Here is a 12,054-nt window from a genome sequence, read left to right as displayed (position 1 = left end):
AAGGGCGGGATATAAATGGAATTAAAATAAAAAAATAAATAAATAAAATTGTCAAGGAACTTGCCCTGCCTCCACTGCTCAATTTTACTCAGTCTTTCCCTAGAATTTTTAATGGACAGGTAGTCCTTGACTTACAACTATTCATTTAGTGATGGTCCAAAGTTACAAAGGCACTGAAACAAGTTACTTATGACCATTCCAGCATCCCCGTGGTCACGTGACCCAAATTTGGACATTTGGCAACAGACGTATGACCACAATCAAGCTCCAACTTTCTGCTGTTATGAGAGACGTTTGTTGAGGGAGTTTTGCCTCATTTTATGACCTTTCTTGTCACACTTGTTAAGTGAATCACTGCAGTTGTTCAATTAGTAAGAAAGTTGTGAAGTGAACCTGGCTTTAGATCAGGGGTCTTCAAACTTGGCCCTTTTATGACCTGTGGACTTCAACTCCCAGAATTCCTCAGCCAGGCACGTTGGCTGAGGAATTCTGGGAGTCGAAGTCCACAAGTCATAAAAGGGCCAAGTTTGAAGACCCCTGCTTTAGATGATCAGGGGCCTGGAGAGTAAAACATATGAAGAACAGCTGCAGGACTTGGGTTTGGCTAGTCTTAAAGAAAAGAAGAAATAAGGGAGACATGATAGCAGCGTTCCAGTATCTGAGGGGCTGCCACAAGGCAGAGGGGAGCCAGGTTGTTCACCAAAGCACCAGAGGGAAGGATGAGAAACAATGGTTGGAAACTGATCAAAGAGAGAAACAACCTGGAATTGAGAAGAAACTTCCTGACAGTGAAGACAACCAACCAGTGGAACAGCTCGCCTTCAGAAATCGTGGGCACTCCATCACTGGAGATTTTTAAGAAGAGACTGGACAGTCACTTGTCTGAAATGGTATGACATTCTCCTGCTTGAGCAGGGGGCTGGACTAGAAGACCTCGAAGGTTATTCTATTCCTATTATTTCTAATTCTATTCTATCTATTCTAAGGAAAAGGTAAAGGTTCCCCCGCACATGCGTGCTAGTCGTTTCCAATTCTAGGGGCCGGTGCTCATCTCCGTTTCAAAGCCGAAGAGCCAGCGCTTGTCCGAGGACGTCTCCGTGGTCATGTGGCCTGCACGACTAGACGCCAAAGGCGCACGGAACGCTGTTACCTTCCCACCCTAGTGGTTCCTATTTTTCTACTTGCACTTTTACATGCTTTCGAACTGCTAGGTTGGCAGAAGCTGGGATGAGTAACAGGCACTCTGTTACTCGGCACTCCACCTGCCAAACTGCCGACCTTCCAATCGACAAGCTCAGCGTCCTAACCCACTGAGCCACCACGTCCCTTATCTATTCTATTCTATTCTATTCTATTCTATTCTATTCTATTCTATTCTATTCTATTCTATTCTATTCTATTCTATTCTATTCCACATCGACTTTGCTTGTCAGGTCAAAAAAGGTGACCACGTGATCAGCGAGCCATTGCAACCATCATAAATGTGAACCACTTGCCAAGGATCTGAATTTTGATCGCGTGACCCTGAGGATGCTGCAGAGGTCGTTAAGTGTGAAAAAAAACGGGGATCACAAGCCACTGTTTCCAGGGCCGTCGTTCACTTCCATCGGTCACTGAGCGTACCGTCGTCAGTCGAGGACTGCCTGTATCCCAAAGGAACGAAAGAGGGAAAAGTCAAGCCCGCCAACAATAACAAAAAACCCAGCCTCGGGTTGACGGGCTCGATTGTTCGGGCAAACGGCACGCCCACCGAGAGGAAAGGGAGGAGCTTCCTCCTCCCCTCCCCTCCTCCCACCCCCCGCCCCCCCCCGCCAAACGCCGTCGCGGCTTTCCTCCGCCTCTTGCAGAGAGCGCCTGCCGCCCTGCAGCGCCCTCTAGCGAGCCGAAGCGCGAAGGAAGTGACCGCGCGGCTGCCTTGCGCCCCACCATTTGCAGCGCCATCCGAGAGACGAGCGGGAGCTCGGAGAAGGTGGGAGCGGAGACCGGGGCGGGTGGGCGAAGGGTTAGGGTTTCTCTGCGCTGCGACGGAGGAGCAGGGAGAGAGGGCCCGATCGCTGCGAGGCGCCCGGCCGGTTTCTGCCGGAAAAGAGGGGGAAAGGCTCGGCCGGAGAGAAAGGGCCGAGTTAAAGATATTTTTTTTGGGGGGGGGGGGAGAGACGAGGGACTTGAGAATTGGCCGGGGGGGCGGGTGTTTTGTTGTTTCCCCCCCCCCGCTTCCCTCCAAAGCAGTGGTATCCAACCTTGGCCGCTTTCGAGACTTGTGGACTCCAACTCCCAGAGTTCCCCAGACAGCCGCGCTGTCTGGGGAATTCTGGGAGTTGAAGTCCACGCCTCCTCCAAAGCGACTTGACGCAGTGCTGTAATGGGAAAGCGGCACGTGTGGCCTTGCAAAGAGCGGCATGCGGGTTTTTAACAAGCGGCAGGAAAAGAGGGCTGAGGTTTCTCTGCTTCTCCAGATAATTTCTGATAGTTCTGTTTTATGTTTCTGACCAAAATGGAGGTGGTGGTGGTGGGGGGAAATCTAATGGGAGAAATAAGGACTTTCCACTGAAGTCAAAGCCTAATACGAATAATTCAATGATTGTTTACTAAATTATCCCATTTTGGGGGAATCTCCTGTAATTTAATGAATTAATCCCTATTTGGGGATTAATTGAGCTGGTAATTGGTACCAGCTCAATTTATTGACTCCTTTTGCATATTGGAACTGTTGTAATTCTCAGAACTGCAAGCCAGCATTAACTAAAGACTGGGTAGGTTGGGGTATGTGATCCCCATATCAAGCTCTGTTTCTCAAACCTGGCAACTTTAAGATGCGAGGATTTCAACTCCCAGAATTCCCTAGCCAGCACACATCTATTTTACAAAATCTCTCCTGTTCCAAGTAGCCACCTGTACAGTAGTTCAAGTTTTTCCAGTCCAATAAAAGTTATCAGCTTCTTGAAAAAGAAAAGTTTTACCAGGGAGAAACTAAGGCAATATATGGACCAAATATTCATTGGAGGCAGCAACATTCAACTGCTCATCAATAACTGTGACTCTGATGAAATTTCATACTGTTAATTGTGGCCTCCTGTTTTTTTTAGACAAATATTTTATGCTTTCTGCTTTACAAGTGATTTAAAAATGTCCTCTTGTTTTATCGTCAGCAAAGGGGACAATCAATAAATTCATTTCTCACAACCCGTCTTAGCCTATTTCACTTCAGGCTGTGATCTTGCTATCATCTCTTAAAGAGTGTGATGGGTCTTAAAGGATATGGATCTTCTTGGGCATGGATCTCCGAAACGTTTTATCTCCTGTGCAGGACTCGGATATGTTACCTGTCGTGCCGAGTGGTCAAAATTACATTGGAACAAGGTGACTAGATATGGGCTACAAAAAAATCTGGATGACCAGATGATCTGGTTGGCTGCAAAAAACAAAAACCCAGCAAGAAATTTAGAGGTTCCACTAGCCTTGAGGCAGCACAACACTCTTTTAATACCTGTTCTTAAAGATAGGCCAAATGATTGAGAAAGATTGGAGAAAATAAGTTGGTTCCTATCAGAGGCCTGATTGACTCACGGCTTTCTCTTTCTCGCCAGGCAAGTTCACAATGATCATCCCTGTACGATGCTTCACTTGTGGCAAAGTTGTGGGGAACAAGTGGGAAGCCTACCTGGGCCTCTTGCAGGCCGAATACACAGAAGGGTGAGTTTGGAGGTTTTGTTGTTTGCTGCCATGTATTGATGATGTGCTATCAAGTTGGCGTTGGGAGTTGACTTAGCAATCACATTGATAGATTTTCTCCAGGAGGACCTGTCCCAGTCTGGTCCCTTCAGGTCTTCCAAAGGTACATTCATTGCCTCTGTAATTTGAGTCCATCAACTTTGTTACAGGTAGTCCACGACTTAGAACAATTCATTTAGTGACCTTTCAAAGTTGCAACGGCACTAAAAAAAAGAAAAAAAGACTTATGACCATTTTTCACACTTAACGACCATTACAGGATCCCCACGGTCACATGATTCACGTTCGGATGCTTGACAGCTGACTCACATTTATGGCGGTTGCAGTGTCCCGGGGTCATGTAAATCCCCCCTTTTGCGATCTTCTGACAAGCAGAGTCAATGGGGAAACCAGATTCACTTAACAAATGTGGCGAAAAAGAGTCGTAAAATGGGGCAAAACCCACTTAACAAATTTCTCACTGAACAACGTAAATTTTGGGTTCAATTGTGGTTGTAAGTTGAGGATTACCTGTACTGGTTGCCCTCGCCTCTTTCCACCCACCTTTCCCAGTATTAGAACCCTCTAGAGAAGTCAGTCTTCACATGTATCCAAGGTGTGATAACTTGAGTCTGGTAAATTGTGTCTTGAGTAAGAACTATTTTTTTAAAAAAACGAACCATTTGTGTGTTTCCTTGGCTCTCCATGATAATTCTCTGGAGTCTTCTCCAATACCAAAGTTCATAAACATCAATACCGTTTCTAGCATGCTTCACAGAGGTCCCGCTTTGTTTCCATAGGGCCACAGGTTTACTACAGCTTATGCTCTTCCAAACTTTGTAGGTCTAGACCAGGGGTAGGCAACCTCGGCTCTTTTATGACTCGTGGACTATGCTGACTCAGGAATTCTGGGAGTTGAAGTCCACGAGTCATAAAAGAGCCGAGGTTGCCTACCCCTGGTCTAGACCTATCACAGCACCTGAGTATTTATTCTAAGGCCTTCATGGCTACCATGACTTGATTTCTCCGTGGTGACTACCGATTCCTTTAACATTAATAATTGAGCCACCACTTAATTAGCGTTTTTTGTAAGTTGTAAGCTTGGCTGCTGAATCTTTTCCACTAGTTTAGTCCTGAACATACTAGCACATTTTGTAAAATGCTATAAGGATTTTGCTTGAATATTGCTAGAATACAAGCGGTTACTCGTCCTCCAACCATAAGCGAGCCCAGAATTACGGTCGTACGTCATGCGGGTAAAGCGGCTCATGTAACCATTCCTGACTTTATATTTTTCACAGCAGTCATTAAGTGAATCCACTGTCTGCTATCGGTTTTTGTTTAGGTTTGTTTGTTGTTTGTTTGTTTTGCTGGAAAGGGAAGTAAAACGCTGGTTTCCAGCAAAAAAAAAAGATGTTGTGGTCATGTGATTGTAGAAGGCTGCACATGGTTCTATATGCAGGCCAATTGCCCCATGCCCAAAATGTGAGCACATGGCCACAAATGGAGAGTAGCTGTTCAAACTTTGAATCTGGGTTATAAGTAGCCCTGGGGAGGTCCATTTGAACGGACACTAAGCAACCGGTCACAAGTTGAGGATTTCCTGTATAGATAACTCTTGGTAGTGTGTGTTTGTGTGTGTGTGTGTGTATGTGTGTGTGTTGTGTGTATGTATGTATGTTGTGTGTGTGTGTACACACACACACACACACACACACACACACAAATATGAGCTGCCCCTGCTGTGGCTACTGCCTGTAGATGGCCTTGGGCTAGGCTGAAACAGGAAATAAGATTTGTCCCGCGTCTGGGACCAAGCAAGTGTATTCTGAATGCTTAACAAACATTTAACATATATATATGTTAAATATATATATATGTTTTATATATATTTAACATATATATAAAAAAGAAGAACAAACAGCCACTACCACATGCTTCTCCCAGAAGAAGGAAGCTGAAGCCACCAGCCTGAGGATGACGGATGGGATTCCGTCGAAACGTTGCTCCTACACCTTCAATTCTACGCGGGGAAAAACCCGAATGACCATATATATATGGATCTTTGGTCATTCGGGTTTTTTCCCACGTAGAGTTGAAGGTGTAAGAGCAACGTTTCGACGGAATCCCATCCATCATCCTCAGGCTGGTGGCTTCAGCTTCCTTCTTCTGGGAGAAGCATGTGGTAGTGATATATATATCCCAAAAAAGGTTTCAAGATCTACAGTCTTACCTAATGAAAAATGTCGAAGCCCATAGGAACCAGTGTGCATCCATTAACTAAATTAACATTAACAAGGTAGCAGTAGAGACATTTGCAACCATGCGTAGCCTTACACAAGGAAAACAGAGCTACCGAAAATGCCCTGTGCAAAGATGAGATACATAATTTCTTATTTCTACATTAATTTCCCCAGAGATGCGTTGGATGCCCTTGGGCTGAAGCGCTACTGCTGTCGTCGGATGCTTCTGTCCCACGTGGATTTGATTGAGAAGCTGCTGAACTATGCGCCCTTGGAGAAGTAGCATTAGTAAATCCGAACCCAGCCCAATGGAAATGGGCTATAAACATTTGCATCCCTTAACTTGTGCTAAAATGGTCCCCTCCTGCCAGATGGCTAAGTTGGGCAGTAGAAAAGAATCCGGATCAGTGGTGTATAATTAAAAAATAATACGATGTACGTGAAATTGGTCCATGCTGCGTTCAGCTCATCGTGGACAGCAGTGCTGTTTTAAAAGAATCTCATGGAGCTCATGAAGAGGACTTCTTGGTCAGCTGTACTCTGTCCCGTTCCTTTGCCACAATGGGCACTGCCTTTGGGAGAGCGATCAAAAGCTTGCCCTTTCTTTTCTTTGCGCCTCTCATTGTTTGCTCACTGAGTGAAAGAATAAAGCAAATATAACGAAAGAAAATGTTGGGTTGTCCGTTCCATCTGTGTTACCATCAGCAACGCCTCCTACAGGGTCCAAAGAAACAGTGTGTAGCTCTGAACGTAATAAAAGCCACTAATGACCATGAATGGGAGACCTCGTGTGTGATTTGGAGGCTCCTTGACTGTTCAGTAGCAAGTGGCTAAATGCAGGCAGTCCTCGACATATGACCACAACTGAGCCAAACTTTCTGCTGTGAGGCATTTGCTAAGTGAGTTTGGCCTCATTTTACAACCTTCTTTGCCACAGTTGTTAAATGAAGCGGTGCAAGTCGCTTGTTAAATGCATCCGGCTTCCCCATTGACTTTGCTTGTCAGAAGGTCGCAAAAGGGGATCGCATGACCCCGGGACCATGCAACCGTCATAAATACGAGTCGGTTGCCAAGTGTCCAAATTTTGAGCGTGTGACCCTGGGGATGCTGCAAGGGTGACAAGCGTGGTAAAACCATAAGTCACTGTTTTGGGTGCCGTTGCAACTTTGAACGGTTGCTAAATATACTACCTGTACAACTGCTCTCAAAATGGCCACCTGCATATAAATAGCAGAATTTGCTGTACCTGGGTATAAATCTGAATCAGGCAGCCAGAAACATGAGGAGGGAGGAAATGAGGAAAAGATGCATACAACTAAAGGGACATAAAAGGTAAAGGTTCCCCTGCACACGCGTGCTAGTCCTTTCCGACTCTAGGGGCCGGTGCTCATCTCCGTTTCAAAGACTAAGAGCCAGCGCTTGTCTGAGGACGTCTCCGTGGTCATGTGGCCGGCATGACTAGACGCCAAAGGCGCACGGAATGCTGTTACCTTCCCACCGTTGTGGTCCCTATTTTTCTACTTGCATTTTTTACGTGCTTTCAAACTGCTAGGTTGGCAGAAGCTAGGGCGAGTAACAGGTGCTCACTCTGTTACGTGGCACTCGGGATTCGACCCGCCAAACTGCCGACCTTCTGATCGACAAGCTCAGCGTCCTAACCCACTGAGCCACCGCATCCCTTGAAAGGGACATATCTTTCCTTTAATGCTTTCCAAATGGGCTGCTGTAGGTGACAGCACACACACTGCAAGACTGGAAGGACTATTCTCAAGCAGGCCTTGAAATAAAACAGCTGTGAACGGTGTAGTTGTTTTCAAATGTATGCACAGAAATTGGGACAAAATGCCAGCCTGTAGCAGTAGCTTTCCTTTCTGAGTACAGGTAGTCTTCCTGTTACAACCATAATTGACCCTGCAATTCTGGGTAGTCCTCAACTTACAACAGTTCGTTTACAATGAGCCTTGGTGGAGCAGTGGGCTAATGCCTCCTTAAGTAACACCAGCTGCCTGCAATTAGTGCAGGTTCGCATCCCACCAGGCTCAAGGTTGACTCAGCCTTCCATCCTTCCGAGGTAGGTAAAATGAGGACCCAGATTGTTGGGGGCAATTAAGCTGACTTTGTAATAATGCCGCTTGGGTGTGTGTGTGTGAAAGCCCTAATAAGCAGGCAGATACATAGAATGAAGGCTACTGCTAAGCTTGTAAGCCGCCCTGAGTCTTCGGAGAAGGGCGGGATATAAATGGGATTAAAATAAATAAATAAATAAATAATGGTCATTCTAAGTTACAACAACACTGAAAAAAGTGACTTACGACTGTTTTTCACTTGCGACCGTTGCAGCATCCCCATGGTCACGTGATCAAAATCCAGACACTTGGCAACTGACTCATACTTATGACAATAACAATATCCTGGGGTCATGTGACCCCCTCCCTTTCACAACCTGACAAGCAAAGTCAAAGCCAGTCACTTAACCACTTAACAACTGTGGCAAGAAAGGTCGTAAAATTTGGGCATTCGCTTAACAAATGTTTCACTTAGCAACACAAATTTTGGACTCAGTTGTGGTGGTTAGTCAAGATTCTAAAGCGGGTCATGTGACCAGCTGGGGATGTTAAGCAAACCCATTGTTTCCTGTGGGGTGATTTTTATCAGAAACCAAAATCAAACCCTGGTTTCCTGTAAAAATGTCACAAATTGTGGTCACATGACTGGAGGTGCTGCAAACAGCCATAAATATAGACCAATTACCAAGTGCCCAAAATGCAGTAATGTTCCTGGGTAAAGGGGGGGGGCGGTGGACATTGGAACTAGGTCATAAGTAACTTTTGAAGGAGGGGTCCGTCACAACTTCAAACAGTCCTTAAGTGGTGTCGTAAATCGAAGATTATCTCTGTGAGCCCCAAGACTGATTCCCTGCTGCAATCCAAGTAGCAGAAACCTGTTTCCATACCCAATCAATACTTTCTTTTTGCTTTTGTTTGAATCAACAGTAAAATATTAGTATCTTGGTAATGGACAGTGTTTCCTTTAATACAACTCTCCTTAGCCACGTTTTTCAATAAAAGGAATCAATGATCTAAATCAAGGATGGATAATCTTTGAAAAGCTGTCAGCCACAACTCAAGCTTCATAATTTTCTGAAGGATCACAGAAAGCTGGCTAATAATGCTTGGATGTTCCCAGGAGCAGTTTTACTTCACATTTGACCACTGGGTTTGGGGGTGGTCATAGCAGGTGACTTTCCTGAGGCAAACCACCAGCCCCGTTGCTACTTCTAAAACCATCCAAACCCCCATAAAACGGGCTTTGAAGTCAAACTTTCAAAATGAAGTATCAGAACCTCCAATTGGATGTTGGGGATGCACAGATCCTATCCTAGGGGCCAACTCCCCTGATTTAGGAAGTTAACACATTTATTAAAAGTCCTTGTTCAAACACTGACTTTCCAAGGAAAGCAAATTCATTACAATAACGTAGCTGTGGCAGGTTCAAGCCTTTTATCATGCACAAGAATCAAAGAGGAAAAACAACATTTCATAATTTTTCTCATGTAGTGTTCTTTTGAGACTACTGAGAAACACCATTTTGCAATTTATCTGAGCAACCTTAGAAACTTTACATTGCCTAAGCTAGCTCCATCTTGAACTGGCTGGGAATGATTGTTGTGACAGTTAAGATCAGGGGCACGTACGCCTTCTCATTTTTCCTATGAAAATTTAAATGTGACTGTGGCTCAAACTTCAAATGATTTTGGTGCCGTAATTCCAGAGGAAAAGTTCAATCTTCCTTTATTCAAATTTTGTAACACGGTTAGTGGTTGAACCATTCAGTCAGCCTTCCCCTCTGTATTTGGCAACCTCCATTGCTAGTATCAAAACTAAAATTTTAACACCTGGATCCCATAGAGAAGTTCTCTCCCATCACTCATTTCCTTGATTCTTTCACTTCTGAGATTCCAAGGCACGAATCTGCAATATTGTGCAAGCAAGAATATGCTCTTCTACTCCCTTATTCACACTAGTCAGTCACACACTGACACTAAATTATAATTGTGATTCAGCTTTAAAAAAAATCCCTTTATTCAAGCCTGTAACATCTGCCGCTACCTAGGATTGAACTCTTAACCTTCTGAGTGGGAGGTGAGCATCTTCACCCCTAAGCCACCACACTATAACGTGATTCAACTATAGCAACAAATCCTGCTCTTTAAGTCTGCATAAACATAGGCAAGTAAGACATAAGGAGCACTTTCTAATGTGAGGCTTTATTTTAGGAATTGGTAGCTATGAGCCCTAACCTTGAGCTCAAGGTTGCCCCCTGCCATTAAATCAACTGGTTTTTCACTTCCACTTCAGCAAAAAATTCAGTATGTTCAATTCTGATATATTGTAGATGCCAGTGCAACTTTAAAACCCATCCTCAAACCGGGGAAAAAGTGTTTTAAAAAGGCTTTCTGGAGGCCCGATTGTCTTGAAACAGAATGTTTAAGAATTGAGGTTGATTAATGCAGGGCTTTTCAATCTTTTCACCCACTGTACCACTTTTAGGATATGGCAACATCCGAGTACCACCTGACGCCCAGCAAGGTGTCAAAAACTTAACGACCAAAAAAGGAAAAAAGTGATGAAGTACAGGTAGTTCTTGACCTACAGCAGTTCGCTTAGTGATTGTTACAAAGGCACTGAAATAAGTGCCCCCCACCCAAGCCACAGCCGAGCAAGACACCTGCCTGCCCACCCAGCGGCACTCTTCCTCCTCCTGTACGAGGTTTTCATTGTTGTGAGCACTTCTGTTGAGGATTGGCAGCGGGGGTGGGGTGGGGAGTGTTTGGTTTTTATCCCCCCCCCTCTGGTGGATGGTTGCAGCAGGTTTTGGTCACTTCACATGACCCTGGGACACTGTGACCGTCATAAATATCAATCAGTTGCCAAGCATCTGAATGTAAATCACAAGACCCTGGAGATGCTGCAACATTCCAGCTGATTGGTGCTTCTTCTGGGCTCAGAAGCGCCAGGATCAAGGCCGGGCTCCAGCTGGCGCTTCCACTGAGCCCTGACAGCCCTGAAGAGGCGCTGATCCTGGCACTTCCGCTGAGCCCTGACAGCCCTGCAGCTCCAGCCGTCTCTCACTCAGGCTTGTGCGGTGCTGCCACCAGTTCAGCTCATTCCCCTCCCCGCTACCACTTTGCTAGAATGATCACGTACCACCTGCCAGGTGCCAACGTACCACAGGTGGTACCCGTACCACTGGTTGAAAAGCCCTGTTGTAGTTTTGGTCACTTCACATGACCCTGGGACACTGTGACCATCATAAATATCAATCAGTTGCCAGGCATCTGAATGTAAATCACAAGACCCTGGAGATGCTGCAACATTCCAGCTGATCGGCGCTTCTGGGCTCAGAAGCACCAGGATCAGTGCCGAGCTCCAGCTGGAGCCTGACGCCGATCCTGACGCTTCCTCTGAGTCGACAGCCCTGTAGCTCCAGCCGTCTCTCGCTCAGGCTAGTGCGGTGCTGCCACCGGTTCAGCTCATTCCCCTCCCCCGCTACTTTTCTAGGATGGTCGCGTACCACCTGCCAGGTGCCAATGTACCATAGGTGGTACCCGGGCCATTGGTTGAAAAGCCTTGGATTGATGCATCTGGGCTATGCGTTAAGGATGATTGAGTCCACATTTGTAGTGAGGGGAGGGATTGTGTGGGGAAAAGCTCTTGGTTTCATAATTCGGATAGTTTTGGGCAGGAGTGTCGAACTTTGGCAACTTTAAAGACTTGTGGACTTCAACTACCGAAATTCCCCATTCAGCCACGATGGCTGTGGAGTTCTAGGAATTGGAAGTCCACGGGTCTTAAAAGTTGCGAAAGTTGGACACTCTTTGTTTAGTTAGGGCTATTCCACACTTGGAGGATCAGGGGCACAAATGGCCTGCACTGTTTTCCTAGGCTAAGCCTTCTTTACCTGTGTGGTTAAGGCAGAGGCTCCCACCCTTCTGGGCACCAGGGACCGGTTCCGTGGAGAAAGGTTTTTCCACAGGCAGGAGAGTGCGTGGTTTTGTGTGCTGCCTGCATCCCACGGATGGGGCTTTGCTTGTTTGTGC

General features: G+C 45.7%; 1 protein-coding gene across 2 annotated transcripts; it reads left to right on the top strand.

Annotated features, from left to right (window-relative positions):
* The first annotated feature begins 1,825 nt into the window (after nucleotides 1–1,825).
* LOC310648666 (DNA-directed RNA polymerases I, II, and III subunit RPABC5-like) lies at nucleotides 1,826–6,643 on the top strand. Of its 2 annotated transcripts, XM_083376643.1 has the most exons (4): nucleotides 1,895–1,969; nucleotides 3,308–3,360; nucleotides 3,588–3,693; nucleotides 6,129–6,643. In XM_083376643.1, the coding sequence occupies exons 3-4, from the start codon at nucleotides 3,599–3,601 to the stop codon at nucleotides 6,235–6,237; spliced, it is 204 nt and encodes a 67-aa protein (XP_083232769.1). In that variant the 5' UTR covers nucleotides 1,895–1,969; nucleotides 3,308–3,360; nucleotides 3,588–3,598; the 3' UTR covers nucleotides 6,238–6,643. The 2 variants fall into 2 exon arrangements, with proteins under 2 accessions (XP_083232768.1, XP_083232769.1); XM_083376642.1 differs by lacking the exon at nucleotides 3,308–3,360 and having other exon boundaries at nucleotides 1,826–1,969; nucleotides 6,129–6,642.
* The last annotated feature ends 5,411 nt before the right edge of the window (nucleotides 6,644–12,054 follow it).

Source organism: Vipera ursinii, assembly GCF_947247035.1.
Source record: "Vipera ursinii genome assembly, chromosome: Z".
Lineage (NCBI taxonomy): Eukaryota > Metazoa > Chordata > Lepidosauria > Squamata > Viperidae > Vipera > Vipera ursinii.
This window is presented reverse-complemented; position numbering and strand designations above follow the sequence as displayed.

Excerpts from the sequence above, each read along its gene's own strand:
- LOC310648666 (XM_083376643.1), top strand. The coding sequence starts at position 3,599 with ATGATCATCCCTGTACGATGCTTCACTTGTGGCAAAGTTGTGGGGAAC. Across the intron at positions 3,694-6,128 it reads CAGGCCGAATACACAGAAGG|AGATGCGTTGGATGCCCTTG; the intron begins GTGAGTTTGGAG and ends TAATTTCCCCAG.